The sequence below is a fragment of the Balaenoptera physalus genome (assembly GCF_965194825.1).
Source record: "Balaenoptera physalus genome assembly, chromosome: X".
NCBI lineage: Eukaryota > Metazoa > Chordata > Mammalia > Artiodactyla > Balaenopteridae > Balaenoptera > Balaenoptera physalus.
This window is the reverse complement of record NC_138903.1, coordinates 105,050,632-105,068,037: the sequence shown is the minus strand read 5'-3', so window position 1 is coordinate 105,068,037 and position 17,406 is coordinate 105,050,632. Positions and strand designations below refer to the sequence as shown.

Here is a 17,406-nt window from a genome sequence, read left to right as displayed (position 1 = left end):
GAAGAACACTCTTTGACATAAATCACAGCAAGATCTTTTTTGACCCACCTCCTGGAGTAATGGAAATAAAAACAAAAATAAACATATGGGACCTAATGAAACTTCAAAGCTTTTGCACAGCGAAGGAAACCATAAACAAGACGAAAAGACAACCCTCAGCATGGGAGAAAATATCATCTGCAAACAGTGACAGCTTTACTTCTTCTTTTCCGATTTGAATTCCTTTTATTTCTTTTTCTTCTCTGATTGCTGTGGCTAAAACTTCCAAAACTATGTTGAATAATACTGGTGAGAGTGGGCAGCCTTGTCTTGTTCCTGATCTTAGTGGAAATGGTTTCAGTTTTTCACCATTGAGGACGATGTTGGCTGTGGGTTTGTCATATATAGCCTTTATTATGTTGAGGAAAGTTCCCTCTATGCCTACTTTCTGGAGGGCTTTTATCATAAATGGGTGTTGAATTTTGTCGAAAGCTTTCTCTGCATCTATTGAGATGATCATGTGGTTTTTCTCCTTCAATTTGTTAATATGGTGTATCACATTATACATAGAGAATCCTAAAGATGCTACCAGACAACTACTAGAGCTAATCAATGAATTTGGTAAAGTAGCAGGATGCAAAATTAATGCACAGAAATCTCTTGCATTCCTATACACTAATGATGAAAAATCTGAAAGTGAAATTAAGGAAACACTCCCATTTACCATTGCAACAAAAAGAATAAAATATCTAGGAATAAACCTACCTAAGGAGACAAAAGACTTGTATGCAGAAAATTATAAGACACTGACGAAAGAAATTAAAGATGATACAAATAGATGGAGAGATATACCATGTTCTTGGATTGGGAGAATCAACATTGTGAAAATGACTCTACTACCCAAAGCAATCTACAGATTCAATGCAATCCCTATCAAACTACCACTGGCATTTTTCACAGAACTAGAACCAAAAATTTCACAATTTGTATGGAAACAGAAACGACCCCGAAGAGCCAAAGCAATCTTGAGAACGAAAAAGGGAGCTGGAGGAATCAGGCTCCCTGACTTCAGACTATACTACAAAGCTACAGTCATCAGGAGAGTATGGTACTGGCACAAAAACAGAAATATAGATCAATGGAACAGGATAGAAAGCCCAGAGATAAACCCACACACATATGGTCACCTTATCTTTGATAAAGGAGGCAAGCATATACAGTGGAGAAAAGACAGCCTCTTCAATAAGTGGTGCTGGGAAAACTGGACAGGTACATGTAAAAGTATGAAATTAGAACACTCCCTTACACCATACACAAAAATAAGCTCAAAATGGATTAAAGGCCTAAGTGTAAGGGCAGACACTATCAAACTCTTAGAGGAAAACATAGGCATAATACTCTATGACATAAATCACAGCAAGATCCTTTTTGACCCAGCTCCTAGAGAAATGGAAATAAAAACAAAAATAAACAAATGCGACCTAATGAAACGTAAAAGCTTTTGCACAGCAAAGGAAACCACAAAGAAGACCAAAAGACAACCCTCAGAATGGGAGAAAATATTTGCAAATGAAGCAACTGACAAAGGATTAATCTCCAAAATTTACAAGCAGCTCATGCAGCTCAATAACAAAAAAACAAACAACCCAATCCAAAAATGGGCAGAAGACTTAAATAGACATTTCTCCAAAGAAGATATACAGATTGCCAACAAACACATGAAAGAAAGCCATAAAAAGAAACGAAATTGAGTTATTTGTAGTGAGGTGGATGGAGTTAGAGTCTGTCATACAGAGTGAAGTAAGTCAGAAAGGGAAAAACAAATACAGTATGCTAACACATATATATGGAATCTAAAAAAAAAAATGGTCATGAAGAACCTAGTGGTACGGGGAATAAAGACACAGACCTACTAGAGAATGGACTTGAGGATATGGGGAGGGGGAAGGGTAATCTGGGACAAAGTGAGAGAGTGGCATGGACATATATACACTACCAAACGTAAAATAGATAGCTAGTGGGAAGCAACCGCATAGCACAGGGAGATCAGCTCGGTGCTTTGTGACCACCTAGAGGGGTGGGATAGGGAGGGTGGGAGGGAGGGAGATGCAAGAGTGAAGAGATATGGGAACATATGTATATGTATAACTGATTCACTTCGTTATAGTGCAGAAACTAAAACACCATTGTAAAGCAATTATACTCCAATAAAGATGGTAAAAAAAAAAAAGAATGGGAGAAAATATTTGCAGATGAATCAATGGACAAAGGATTAATCTCCAAAATATATAAACAGCTCATGCAGCTCAATATTAAAAAAGCAAAGAACCCAATCCAAAAATGGGCAGAAGACCTAAATAGACATTTTTCCAAAGAAGACATACAGATGGCCAAGCGGCACAGGAAAAGCTGCTCAACATCACTAATTGTTAGAGAAATGCAAATCAAAACTACAATGAGGTATCACCTCACAGCAGTTAGAATGGGTATCATCAGAAAATCTACAAACAACAAATGCTGGAGAGGGTGTGGAGAAAAGGGAACCCTCTTGCACTGTTGGTGGGAATGTAAATTGATACAGCCACTACGGAGAACAGTATGGAGGTTCCTTAAAAAACTAAAAATAGAATGACCATATGACCCATCAGTCCCACTACTGGGCATATACCCAGAGAAAACCATAATTCAAAAAGACACATGCACCCCAATGTTCATTGCAGCACTATTTACAATAGCCAGGTCATGGAAGCAACCTAAATGCCCATCGACAGACGAATAGAGAAAGAAGATGTGGCACATATATACAATGGAATATTACTCAGCCATAAAAAGGAACGAAATTGGGTCATTTGTAGAGACGTGGATGCATCTAGAGACTGTCATACAGAGTGAAGTAAGTCAGAAAGAGAAAAACAAATATCGTATATTAACGCATATATGTGGAACCTAGAAAATGGTACAGATGAACCGGTTTGCAGAGCAGAAATTGAGACACAGAAGTAGAGAACAAACGTATGGACACCAAGGGGGGAAAGTGGCGGGGGGTGGTGGTGTGATGAATTGGGCGATTGGGATTGACATGTATACACTGATGTGTATAAAATTGATGACTAATAAGAACCTGCTGTATAAAAAGATAAATAAAATTAACTTTAAAATAAAAATGATTTTTAAGTGAACAAAAAGGTAGAGAGTAGTATAAGGTATGCTACATTTGTCTTAAAAGGAAGAGAAAAAAATATTTTCTTTATATGCCAAGAAGGATTCTTTGGTTGTATCATCGACTCTTTCTGGGAGGAACTGAGGAAACCGGAAACAGTATTTGCCTCTGGTGAAGAGAACTGGGTATGTGGAAGTTGAGTAGGGAGGATATTTACCTTTCACATTATACTCTTTCATATACCATGTGCACATGTTACCTATTTTAAAAATCGAAGCAGGAAGGGAAAGTGCAGAGACCGGTCAGGAAGCTGTGTCAATAGTCTGGGGCAGACATACTGGTGCCCTGGGCTGAGATGGTGGCAGGAGGGTGGAGACAAGTAGACAGGTTCAAGACCTTTTTTGTAGATACAGTAAAATCCACAGGATTTGCTGACGAAGTAGGTTGTGGGAGATGAGGGAAAGAGAAGACAAAGATGAGTCCCAGGTTTCTGTTAAGCAACTGGATGGGTGGAAGAATCTTTATTTCCCAGTTGATTATCTAAGGCAGTGTTGCATGGGCTCTTGAGCTTGACTGCCGGGGCTTGAATTCAACGTATTCTACTTCCTAACTCTATGACCTTGGGTGAACTATGTAACTGCTTTGTGCTTAGGCGCCCTCAACTGTAAAATGGGAATGATAACATGGCCTACCTCACAGGGTTGTTGTAAGGATCAAATGCGCTAGTACACATACAGTTTAGAACAGCCCCTGGTACATAATAAAAGCTATACCAGTGATCGCCACTCTTGTTATTGTTGTCATTGTTACTGTGACCCCAACTGCCGCTGTGACCACAGCTACTACCACCGCGCCTCCTCCTTTGTCAGGGAGGTGCCTGCCCCATTTTAGGGGCTCAGTAAGTGTTTGTGGAAGGAAGGAATGCTTTAAAATGAATACATGTGTAAATAAGCAGCTGAGCTATGAAAGGATAACTTTTGAAAAGCCCTTTTAGCATTTGAAGAAATGAGCTAGTGAGGTTGGTAGGTTATGAGATTTGTTCGTATCTTTTTTTTTTTTTAACTTCCATTTTCTGTGCAGGCCTGAAGGCATTGAACGACAGTACAGGAAGAAATGTGCAAAGTAAGTATTAACAGTGTGGGTTTCTCCGAGCATAAGCAAGTAGAGGCAATGATGTGTTAGGAAAAGGATCATTTGGAGACAATTCTCTGTTATATCTTTGTCCCTATAATCTTTCCTGCCTTCAAACTTCAATTATGCAAATACCAATATGCTTCTTAAAGAGATGCAACTGACCAAGTTACATCTCCGACCAGCTGGCCACAAAAATGGGTTTTTAAACATAGTATTATTTTTTCACTGAGGTGTAACTTATATATAATAAAATTTGCCCTTCCTAAGTGTACAGTTTGATGAGTGTTGACAAAAACATAGAGCCATGTAACATCACCACTCCTGTGACATAGACGTTTCCAGTGCTCCTTTGCAATCAGTCTCCTTCCTCACCCCTCCCCTCGCCAGCACTGATCTGCCTTCTGTTACCGTGGTTTTACCTTTTCTAAAATGTGATGTAAATTCTACAGTATGTGTTCTACTACATACAATATGTATCTCTTCCATCTGGTTTCTTTCATGTAGCATGATGCTTTGGGGGTTCATTTGAGTTGTTATGTGTATCAGTAATTTGTTCCTCTTTATCGCTGAGTAGTAGTCATTGCACCACAGTTTGTTTAACCATTGACCTGTTGAAGGGCATTTGAGTTGTTAATGGCTTTGGCTATTATAAATAAAGCTGCTATGAACATTCTAGTATAAATCTTTTGGGAATATGTGTTTTCTCTTGGAGTGGAATTGTTGGGTCATATGGTAAATGTAACATAGTGTAATTTTTTTTTGATATTTATTATTTATTTATTTTGGTTGCACCGGGTCTTAGTTGTGGCAGGCAGGCTCCTTAGTTGTGGCACACGGGCTCCTTAGTTGTGCCATGCAAACTCTTAGTTGCAGCCTGCATGTGGGATCTAGTTCCCTGATCAGGGATTGAACCTGGGCCCCCTGCATTAGGAGTGCAGAGTCTTAACCACTGCGCCACCAGGGAAATCCCAACATAGTGTAATTTAATACAAACTTATTTATAAAGTCTGTCATAGGACTACAGACCCAAGAACTTTAGAGACTATTATTTAAAGATATATATGATTTCCAGCTTTAGGCTGTTAACAGTGAGAATATTAAACTATAATAAGTTTAATCTTGTTGATGAATTACAATTCAATTTTGGCTCTCAGAAGACTCAGACTAGAATTAAAGCAGGGAAATGGCTAAGAAGGCATTTTAGTTTACAGCCACATTAGATTTGTTAGACTACTTTAATCATATCTCATGGGTATGGGTCTACTTCACTTAGCTGAAGAAGTATAATAGAAGTGACCAACCAGGACTTCCCTGGTGGTGCAGTGGTTAAGAATCCGCCTGCCCATGCAGGGGACACGGATTCGAGCCCTGGTCTGGGAAGATCCCACATGCCCAGCCGTAGAAGCCCAGCCATCAGTGATTCTTATCAAGTTGTTTTGGGAAACACTGGGAAGAGCTAATCATCAGTTTATGCCACGAACACAAATATTCCCAGAGTCTAAGCACGCTTTGTGAAGCACCGTTTTGGGGATTTGGATTCTGAGGCCTCCTTGAGATTCACTCTGCTGTTTGCAGGTGCGGGCTGCCACTCTTCTACCAGTCCCAACCGAAGAATGCTCCTGTGACCTTCATTGTGGATGGAGCAGTAGTCAAGTTTGGTCAGGGTTTTGGGAAGACGAACATATATACTCAGAAACAAGAGCCTCCTAAGAAGGTAATTATCACTGAAGGAGACAGATGGGTTAATATAGCTACAGATTTAGCCCTAAAATTGTAAATAAGATTATGGTGCATGAGAAACTGCCCTTTATGGGTGCTGTCTTTATTCAGAGAATGCCATTTTCGTGTATGAGCAGATGCTACAAAATTGTAACACCTATTATGTGTTCTCTTTTCTTTCCTACATCTGCTCTATGAGTAAAGTTAGAAATTGTATGGTTTTTATTCACATTTACTTCCTTTGAAATTTCTTCTTTTTCCAACGTGAACAATTAAAATTGAATGAATAAGGCTAGTCTTTAAATATACTTTTAAAAACCCTTGATGGCAAATACTAGAAAAGATATAATGCAAATTAAAAGATGGGCACTTTTAGATAGGCCAGCCTGTCCCAAGGAGGTCCCCTGCCCCCAGGAGCCAGGCTTGTACACTTGCACACACCCACTCACACATACACACTCACACACACACGACTCACAGAGCCTCTTGAGGTGAACTAGACTGATTCCTCTTCCTGCAACTCCAGGTGATGATGACGAAACGGACTAAAGACATGGGCAAGTTCAGCTCTGTCACTGTGTCTACTATTGATGAAGAGGAAGAGGAGATTGAGGCTGTAAGTGCTTCTGCTCTCGGGGGAATTGGAATGGGGGGCGGGGGGAGGGGACTCTCGAGCCAGAGCATCGAGTAACAAAATAACTAGAAACTTCGCTCGTAGATCTTGCTCTGCTACTAAGGAACGCTGTGATACCGGGCTGGTTCCTGTTTCCCTGGATCTCAGGGACATCTCTGTAAGATAAGGAGCAGGGAGTTGGACTAGATCAGTCATTTTTTTCATACTGTTTTTTGAGATGCCTTAGGGGGCAAATCCCTCCTCATCCCTCTTCAGTTGAAAAACTACTGGGCTCAGCAATTTCAGGTCCCTTCCAGTCCAGCTCTGATGGTGTGGGAGTCTGTCCTTAGCAAGAGCAGCAATTACCTTTATGGTATTTCAGTATAATGATGTTTACAGAGAGATGTTATCTGTTATTTAAACGTGGTTTCGGTTGAAACCTGACTCTCCCGGATTATGGAAAAGCTGAAGAGTTGAAAGGGAGCAGAGTCTTGCCATTTCAGTAATAATTTCATAATTTGAGGAGTATAAACTTCTCCCGAGGTCTCTGTTGCTCCTCTTTGGTGAGACTGCTGGCCTAAGGGTGCTTCTTTCTTCCCTCAGAGAGAAGTTGCTGACTCGTATGCGCAGAATGCCAAGGTGATTGAAAAGCAGCTGGAGCGCAAAGGCATGAGCAAGAGGCGGCTGCAGGAGCTGGTGAGTGGCGGGGGCGGGGGGGGTTGCAGGCGCTGGGCTGGACTGTTTGGGTTCCTCGGTCTGAAAGACCCTCCGGCAGGCACGGGAATCCTTTCGGAAGTCTGTCGGGGGTTATGGTGTGGCTGGCTGCCAAGTGTCTAACCGTGGGCCGTGGCTGTCAGTACACACCCTACTCTGGGACAGTGACCACAGGATCCAGGCCCCAAATGATAGTTCTTGTTAGCCAACCCTAACGAGAATGATAAGTTAATCTGCTACTTGTGGTCCAAGGTCAGGAGTTCAAGATCGGGGCTCATGGGTGCTCTCCCGGGGTATGAGGCATACGGTGGGGCTACATTGGGGCGCCAGGATTGGGGCTGGTCGCTGCTTCTTAAAGCACTGCTTCCACCACCACTGTCTGCACTATTCCTGGGCTCTTTATGGAGCACGCACGTCTGTATGTGATGGTGCCTATGTTTCTGTTTTCCTGATAATAAGTTACTTATGATATTTCTTTCAACTCAGACATCCCAGCATTGGTGCCTCATCGAAAAGTATACCAGTCTATTCTACTGACTGTAGAGCGGTTTTTGGTGACAGAGGTAGTGGGTCTTGAGAGCTGCTTTACCTTGCCATAGTGATCTAGAGCAGTGCTTATCAGATTTTCTGAGGTGAAGGACCAGTGCTTGCTTCTTGTTTTAAAATTTGTCAAGAGTAGATTTGTAATTTATAAAATGCAATAAAAATGAATTTGCCTGAATTCTTCTTACGAGGTTATTTTACTTTATTATTCCTCTGTCAAATTGCTATAAAAGTTTCTAAATGCTTACTCTCAATTTTTGTGGGTATCTTCATGGACCACACAGCTTTAAGTAGCACTGTTCTAGAACAGTGTTCTTCCTCCTGTTCTGCCACAAATAGGATACTGATATGTCATGATATTGATTCCTCCAGTCCTTCAGGGGTCCTGGAGCTGTGGGATCCCTACACTGATAGACCACAGCCCTGTGTGTTTACCCCATTTTACCATACAGATATTATTATCTTCAATGTGTGTCATAACATCAGAAAGGTTGGAAAGCAGTTGCTAGAGTTTCATCACAATTTTAGAAACATGGTTCTAGTTTGTATACTAAATGAGCATGAGGGGATAGTGTTGGGGCAGTTAGAATAAGGCAGGAAAATCAGAATTTCATGTCATGTATCAGGACATATACTTTTCTTCCTTTCCAGGCTGAACTGGAAGCCAAGAAAGCGAAAATGAAGGGAACCTTGATTGACAACCAGTTCAAATGATCAGGACCTTTCTGTGAACCCAGACTGGAGACAGGCATTGAGATCAGGAAGAAAAAGAGCGTTTCCTTGACTACATGGACTGGTTCCTACCTTTATGCCCCAGCAGAAGGCTTTACGTGGCTTACCAGTGATTCTCCTACATTCGGTGAGGTCTTTGAGTCCATCTCACCTGCTTTCTAGAGATGGATTTTTCTCAATCTTTCTGAGTATAGGTCTTCTGTACTATTTTTTGGCCATTTGAAGTAAACTTCTTCATCTGTGTAGAAGCTCTGTGAATAGATCAGTGCTTCAGTGAGTCTAGTTTCTAAAGGAGCTATTCTTATTCCTTCAAAGTTAATAAAATGTTTAAAGATTTTTGAAAAAAATATGATGTCATAGAAAAAAGTAACACGAATTACATTTAATGTTACAGCAAGCCAGATCCTTTTAAGTGGCTCTGTCTCTGTTCTTAGACTGGCAGGTATTGGCTAGGGTTTGAATCTCTCTACTGTCAGAGAAAATCCATAACAAGCCAGAATCTGCATAAAGTTTCCTTTACCTCAAATGTTAAAACTCTAGGCACGCCAACCCTTATGAGATGTTGTACATGCAGAAGGAAAAGCCAGATTCAAGTGAGGGGGTAGGATAGCTCTGATCCGAATGAAAATAGGGTCTTGGTAAGCAACCCAAGGGAGCTACCATCCTGTCAAGCAGCTAAGAGCCCTTAGTAACCTCTATTCTATTTTCTGTCTCTATGAATTTGCCTATTCTAGGTACCTCGTGTGAGTGGAATCTACAATATTTGTCCTTCTATGTCTGGCTTATTTCACTAAACATAGTGTTTTCAAGGTTCATCCATGTTATAGCATGTAACAAAATGCCATTCCTTTTTTGGCTTAGTAAATCCCACTGTGTGTATATACCATATTTTGTTATTCATTGGTTGATTGACACTTGGGTTGTTTCCACCTTGTAGCTATTGTGAATCATGCTGCTGTGATCATTGGTATACAAATATTTGTTCAAATCCCTGCTTTCAGTTCTTTTAGATGTGCAGTGTAGGTAGTAGCAGAGTTGTTGGATCATATCGTAGCTCTACGTTTAACCTTTGAGAAACTGCCAAACTGTTTTCTACAGTGTCATCTTGTTTTTATTTTTATTTTTTTAATTTTTTTTTTAAATAAGAAAAAAGAAACAATGTTTTATTTTAAAGAAAATGAGTGTAACCTATCTTTATATCCTCTTATCCATCAGCATCACCTTTTGAATGTTTTGAGTGGAGAGGAACCAAAAGTACACCTCAAACAGAAATAGAAAAGCACAGTGGACTGAACACTGTCAGATTTGTGTTAAATCCCAGCGCTCCTGCTTCATAGTTGTGTTAACTCTAAGAAAGGCACTTCACCTCTCTGAGCCGCAGTTTCTTCATCAGAAAAAGACAATAGGTACAATAGCACCTTGCAGGGTTTATATTAGAGAGCATAATGAATGCAAAGTGCCTAGCACCGTGTCTAGCTTGCTGGCATGCAATAAATAGCGTCATCATTCTAAAGAGAGGTTCATCGAGGCAAAAGCAACTCACCAAGTTTTATAATCACTCACTGTCTGATAAGCAGCCAAATTTTGTAAATTCTGGGATGTAATGGCAGGGAGGCCTTGTCAATGGCTTTTCTTTTTTTTTTTTTAACATCTTTATTGGAGTATAATTGCTTTACAATGGTGTGTTAGTTTCTGCTTTATAACAAAGTGAATCAGTTATACATATACATATGTTCCCATATCTCTTCCCTCTTGCATCTCCCTCCCTCCCACCCTCCCTTTCCCACCCCTCTAGGTGGTCACAAAGCACCAAGCTGATCTCCCTGTGCTATGCGGCTGCTTCCCACTAGCTATCTATTTTACGCTTGGTAGTGTATATATGTCCATGCCACTCTCTCACTTTGTCACAGCTTACCCTTCCCCCTCCCCATATCCTCAAGTCCATTCTCTAGTAGGTCTGTGTCTTGATTCCCGTCTTGCCACTAGGTTCTTCATGACCATTTTTTTTTTTTTAGATTCCATATATATGTGTTAGCATACTGTATTTGTTTTTCTCTTTCTGACTTACTTCACTCTGTATGACAGACTCTAACTCCATCCACCTCACTACAAATAACTCAATTTCGTTTCTTTTTATGGCTGAGTAATATTCCATTGTATATATGTGCCACCACATCTTCTTTATCCATTCATCCGATGATGGACACTTAGGTTGCTTCCATGTCCTGGCTATTGTAAATAGAGCTGCAATGAACATTTTGGTACATGACTCTTTGAATTATGGTTTTCTCGGGATATATGCCCAGTAGTGGGATTGCTGGGTCGTATGGTAGTTCTATTTTTAGTTTTCCCCTCCCTCTTGCGTCTCCCTCCCACCCTTCCTATCCCACCCGTCTAGGTGGTCACAAAGCACCGATCTGATCTCCCTGTGCTATGCGTCTGCTTCTCACTAGCTATCGATTTTACATTTGGTAGTGTATATATGTACATGCCACTCTCTCACTTTGTCTCAGCTTACCCTTCCCCCTCCCCGTGTCCTCAAGTCCATTCTATAGTAGGTCTGCATCTTTATTCCCGTACTACCCCTAGGTTCTTCAGGGCCATTCTTTTTTTTTTAGATTCCATATATATGTGTTAGCAAAGGGTATTTGTTTTTCTCTTTCTGACTTACTTCACTCTGTATGACAGACTGTAGGTCCATCCACCTCACTACAAATACCTCAATTTCGTTTCCTTCTATGGCTGAGTTTTATTCCATTGTATGTATGTGCCACATCTTCTTTATCCATTCATCCGATGATGGACACTTAGATTGCTTCCACCTCCTGGCTATTGTAAATAGAGCTGCAATGAACATTGTGGTACATGTCTCTTTTTGAATTATGGTTTAATCAGGGTATATGTCCAGCAGTGGGATTTCTGGGTCGTTTGGTACTTCTATTTTTAGTTTTTTAAGGAACCTCCATACTGTTCTCCATAGTGGCTGTATCAATTTACATTCCCACCAACAGTGCAAGAGTGTTCCCTTTTCTCCACACCCTCTCCAGCATTTATTGTTTCTAGATTTTTTGATGATGGCCATTCTGACCGGTGTGAGATGATATCTCATTGTAGTTTTGATTGGCATTTCTCTAATGATTAATGATGTTGAGCATTCTTTCATGTGTTTGTTGGCAATCTGTATATCTTCTTTGAAGAAATGTCTATTTAGGTCTTCTGCCCATTTTTGGATTGGGTTGTTTGTTTTTTTGTTATTGAGCTGCATGAGCTGCTTGTAAATTTTGGAGATTCATCCTTTGTCAGTTGCTTCATTTGCAAATATTTTCTCCCATTCTGAGGGTTGTCTTTTGGTCTTGTTTGTGGTTTCCTTTGCTGTGCAAAAGCTTTTAAGTTTCATTAGGTCGCATTTGTTTATTTTTGTTTTTATTTCCATTTCTCTAGGAGCTGGGTCAAAAAGGATCTTGCTGTGATTTATGTCATAGAGTGTTCTGCCTATGTTTTCCTCTAAGAGTTTGATAGTGTCTGGCCTTACATTTAGGTCTTTAATCCATTTTGAGCTTATTTTTGTGTATGGTGTAAGGGAGTGTTCTAATTTCATACTTTTACATGTACCTGTCCAGTTTTCCCAGCACCACTTACTGAAGAGGCTGTCTTTTCTCCACTGTATATGCTTGCCTCCTTTATCAAAGATAAGGTGACCATATGTGCGTGGGTTTATCTCTGGGCTTTCTATCCTGTTCCATTGATCTATATTTCTGTTTTTGTGCCAGTACCATACTGTCCTGATGACTGTAGCTTTGTAGTATAGTCTGAAGTCAGGGAGCCTGATTCCTCCAGCTCCATTTTTCGTTCTCAAGATTGCTTTGGCTCTTCGGGGTCTTTTGTGTTTCCATACAAATTGTGAAATTTTTTGTTCTAGTTCTGTGAAAAATGCCAGTGGTAGTTTTATAGGGATTGCATTGAATCTGTAGATTGCTTTGGGTAGTAGAGTCATTTTCACAATGTTGATTCTTCCAATGCAAGAACATGGTATATCTCTCCATCTATTTGTATCATCTTTAATTTCTTTCATCAGTGTCTTATAATTTTCTGCATACAAGTCTTTTGTCTCCTTAGGTAGGTTTATTCCTAGATATTTTATTCTTTTTGTTGCAATGGTAAATGGGAGTGTTTCCTTAATTTCACTTTCAGATTTTTCATCATTATTGTATAGGAATGCAAGAGATTTCTGTACATTAATTTTGTATCCTGCTACTTTACCAAATTCATTGATTAGCTCTAGTAGTTTTCTGGTAGCATCTTTAGGATTCTCTATGTATAGTATCATGTCATCTGCAAATAGTGACAGCTTTACTTCTTTTCCAATTTGGATTCCTTTTATATCTTTTTCTTCTCTGATTGCTGTGGCTAAAACTTCCAAAACTATGTTGAATAATAGTGGTGAGAGTGGGCAACCTTGTCTTGTTCCTGATCTTAGTGGAAATGGTTTCAGTTTTTCACCATTGAGGACGATGTTGGCTGTGGGTTTGTCATATATGGCCTTTATTATGTTGAGGAAAGTTCCCTCTATGCCTACTTTCTGGAGGGCTTTTATCATAAATAGGTGTTGAATTTTGTCGAAAGCTTTCTCTGCATCTATTGAGATGATCATATGGTTTTTCTCCTTCAATTTGTTAATATGGCTTTACCCCCTTTAGCCACAAACTCCTTGGATATCATCTACACCACCTGTGAGAGCCAATACTCTGCTCTGACCACAGCCTCCTACCATTGCTGCTCTTTCATACTCTTACTTCCACTAAACCTGTTTTGTTTTGTTTTTAGATTTGAAGAGAGATTATTATTATTTTTTTCATTGAAGTATAGTTGTTTTACAATATTGTGTTAGTTTCAGGTATATGACAAAGTGATTGGGTTATACATACATATGTATATATCTATATTTTTTCTATTCTTTTCCATTATAATTTCTTTGTTCTTCTTTCTCTAGTTTCTTTAGGTGTAAGGTTAGATTGTTTACTTGAGATTTTTCTTGTTTCTTTAGGTAGGCTTGTATAGCTATAAACTTCCCTCTTAGAACTGCTTTTGCTGCATCCCATAGGTTTTGGATCTTCGTGTTTTCATTGTCATTTGTCTCTAGGTATTTTTTGATTTCCTCTCTAATTTCTTCAGTGATCTCTTGGTTATTTACTAACATATTGTTTGGTCTCCATGTATTTGTGTTTTTTACATTTTTTTTCCCTGTAATTCATTTCTAATCTCAAAGCATTGTGGTCAGAAAAGATGCTTTATATGATTTCAATTTTCTTAAATTTACTGAGGCTTGATTTGTGACCCAAGATGTGATCTATCCTGGAGAATGTTCCGTGCGCACTTGAGAAGAACGTGTAATCTGCTGTTTTTGGATGGAATGTCCTATAAATATCAATTAAATCTATCTGGTCTATTGTGTCATTTAAAGCTTCTGTTTCCTTATTAATTTTCTGTTTGGATGACCTGTCCATTGGTGTAAGTGAGGTGTTAAGTTCCCCCACTATTATTGTGTTACTGTCGATTTCCTCTTTTAGAGCTGTTAGCAGTTGCCTTATGTATTGAGGTGCTCCTATGTTGGGTGCATATATATTTATAATTGTTATATCTTCTTCTTGGATTGATCCCTTGATCATTATGTAGTGTCCTTCCTTGTCTCTTGTAACATTCTTTATTTTAAAGTCTATTTTATCTGATATGAGTATAGCTACTCCAGCTTTCTTTTGATTTCCATTTGCATGGAATATCTTTTTCCATCCCCTCACTCTCAGTCTGTATGTGTCCCTAGGTCTAAAGTGGGTCTCTTGTAGACAGCATATATATGGGTCTTGTTTTTGTATCCATTCAGCCAGTCTGTGTCTTTTGGTTGGGGCATTTAATCCATTCACGCTTAAGGTAATTATCGATATGTATGTTCCTATGACCATTTTCTTAATTGTTTGGGGTTTGTTTTTGTAGGTCCTTTCCTTCTCTTGTGTTTCCCACTTAGAGAAGTTCCTTTAGCATTTGTTGTAGAGCTGGTTTGGTGGTGCTGAATTCTCTTAGCTTTTGCTTGTCTGTAAAGCTTTTGATTTCTCCATCAAATCTAAATGAGATCCTTGCCGGGTAGAGTAATCTTGGTTGTAGGTTCTTCCCTTTCATCACTTTAAGTATATCATGCCACTCCCTTCTGGCTTGTAGAGTTTCTGCTGAGAAATCAGCTGTTAACCTTATGGGAGTTCCCTTGTATGTTATTTGTCATTTTTCCCTTGCTGCTTTCAATAATTTTTCTTTGTCTTTAATTTTTGCCACTTTGATTACTATGTGTCTCGGCGTGTTTCTCCTTGGGTTTATCCTGTATGGGACTCTCTGCCCTTCCTGGACTTGGGTGGCTATTTCCTTTCCCATGTTAGGGAAGTTTTCGACTATAATCTCTTCAAATATTTTCTCTGGTCCTTTCTCTCTTCTCCTTCTGGGACCCCTATAATACGAATGTTGTTGCGTTTAATGTTGTCCCAGAGGTCTCTTAGGCTGTCTTCATTTCTTTTCATTCTTTTTTCTTTATTCTGTTCCGCAGCAGTGAATTCCACCATTCTGTCTTCCAGGTCACTTATCCGTTCTTCTGCCTCAGTTATTCTGCTATTGATTCCTTCTAGTGTAGTTTTCATTTCAGTTATTGTATTGGTCATCTCTGTTTGTTTGTTCTTTAATTCTTCTAGGTCTTTGTTAATCATTTCTTGCATCTTCTCAATCTTTGCCTCCATTCTTATTCCGAGGTCCTGGATCATCTTCACTATCATTATTCTGAATTCTTTTTCTGGAAGGTTGCCTATCTCCACTTCATTTAGTTGTTTTTCTGGGGTTTTTTCTTGTTCCTTCATCTGGTACATAGCCCTCTGCCTTTTCATCTTGTCTATCTTTCTGTAACTGTGGTTTTTGGTCCACAGGCTGCAGGATTGTAGTTTTTCTTGCTTCTGCTGTCTGCCCTCTGGTGGTTGAGGCTATCTAAGAGGCTTGATGGGAGGCTCTGGTGGTGGGTAGAGCTGACTGTTGCTGTGGCGGTCAGAGCTCAGTAAAACTTTAATCCACTTGACTGTTGATGGATGGGGCTGGGTTCCCTCCCTGTTGGTTGTTTTGCCTGAGGCAACCCAACACTGGAGCCTATCTGGGCTCTTTGGTGGGGTTAATGGCAGACTCTGGGAGGGCTCACGCCAAGGAGCACTTCCCAGAACCTCCGCTGCCAGTGTCCTTGTCCCCACAGTGAAACAGGGCCACCCCCTGCCTCTGCAGGAGACCCCCCAACACCAGCAGGTAGGTCTGGTTCAGTCTCCCCCAGGGTCACTGCTCCTTCCCCTGGGTCCCGATGCGCACACTACTTTGTGTGTGCCCTCCAAGAGTGGGGTCTCTGTTTCCCCCAGTCCTGTCGAAGTCCTGCAATCAATTCCCACTAGGCTTCAAAGTCTGATTCTCTAGGAATTCCTCCTCCCGTTGCCGGAACCCCAGGTTGGGAAGCCTGACGTGGGGCTCAGAACCTTCACTCCAGTGGGTGGACTTCTGTGGTATAAGTGTTCACCAGTCTGTGAGTCACCCACCCAGCAATTATGGGATTTGATTTTACTCTGATTGCGCCCCTCCTACCATCTCACTGTGGCTTCTCCTCTGTCCTTGGACGTGGGGTATCCTCCTTGGTGAAGTCCAGGGTCTTCCTGTCAATGATTGTCCAGCAGCCAGCTCCCATTATAATTTCTTACACGATATTGAATATAGTTCCCTGTGCTATGCAGTAGGACCTTGTTGTTTATCTATTTTATATATAGTAGTGTGCATCTGTTAATCCCATACTCCCAATTTATCCACCCACCCGCCCCCCTTTGGTACCCATAAGTTTGTTTTCTGTGTTTCTGAGTCTGCCTCTGTTTTGTAAATAAGTTCATTTGTACTATTTTTTAGATTCCACATATAAGTGATATCATATAACATTTGCCTTTCTCTGCCTGGCTTCACTTACTATGATAATTTCTAGGTCCATCCATGTTGCTGCAAATGGCATTATTTCATGCTTTTTTATGGCTGAGTAACATTCCATTGTATATATGTACCACATCTTTGTTATCCATTCATCTGTCCATGGACATTTAGGTTGCTTCCATGTCTTGGCTATTGTTAACAGTGCTGCAGTGAACATTGGGGTGCGTGTATCTTTTCAAATCATGGTTTTCTCCAGATATATGCCCAGGAATGGGATTGCTGGATCATATGGTAACTCTGTTTTTAGTTTTTAAAGGAACCTCCATATTGTTTTCCCCAGTGGCTGCACCAATTTACATTCCTACACCCTCTCCAGCATTTATTATTTGTAGACTTTCTGATGATAGCCGTTCTGACTGGTGTGAGGTGATACATCATTGTAATTTTGATTTGCATTCCTCTAATAATTGTTGAGCATCTTTTCATGTGCTTTTTGGCCATCTGTATGTCTTTTTTTAAGAAAATGTATGCCCATTTTTTGATTGGGTTTGGATTTTTGTTATTGAGTTGTGTGAGCTGTTTATATATTTTGGAAATAAAGCCCTTTTTGGTCACATCATTTGCACGTATTTTCTGCCAGTCCATAGGTTGTCTTTTTGTTTTGTTGATGGTTTCCTTTGCTGTGCAAAAGCTTATAAGTTTGATTAGGTCCCATTTGTTAATATTTGCTTTTATTTCTATTGCCTTGGGACTGACCTAAGAAAACATTGCTATGATTTATGTCTGAATGTTTTGCCTATGTTCTCTTCTAGGAGTTTTATGGTGTCATGTTTTA

General features: G+C 40.0%; 1 protein-coding gene and 1 long non-coding RNA gene across 9 annotated transcripts in view; one reads left to right on the top strand and one right to left on the bottom strand.

Moving 5' to 3' along the window:
• Positions 1-17,406, bottom strand: part of LOC309652119 — a 424,346-nt gene that overhangs the window by 202,150 nt on the left and 204,790 nt on the right. The gene's annotated exons all lie outside the window — the stretch shown is intronic.
• Positions 1-17,406, top strand: part of STEEP1 (STING1 ER exit protein 1) — a 90,151-nt gene that overhangs the window by 17,634 nt on the left and 55,111 nt on the right. For 6 of the 8 annotated variants that reach the window (XR_014258557.1, XR_014258558.1, XR_014258559.1 and 3 more), the window contains exons 3-7: positions 4,220-4,261; positions 5,849-5,987; positions 6,519-6,608; positions 7,209-7,301; positions 8,514-8,721. Coding sequence is in view for 2 of the 8 variants with exons in the window: in XM_082445608.1 (XP_082301734.1) it covers positions 4,220-4,261; positions 5,849-5,987; positions 6,519-6,608; positions 7,209-7,301; positions 8,514-8,576 (427 nt within the window). In the remaining 6 variants the exon portion in view is untranslated. Of the gene's footprint in view, positions 1-4,219; positions 4,262-5,848; positions 5,988-6,518; positions 6,609-7,208; positions 7,302-8,513; positions 9,476-17,406 lie in introns of those variants that run through there. The other 2 variants (XM_082445608.1, XM_082445609.1) reach the window with 2 other exon arrangements.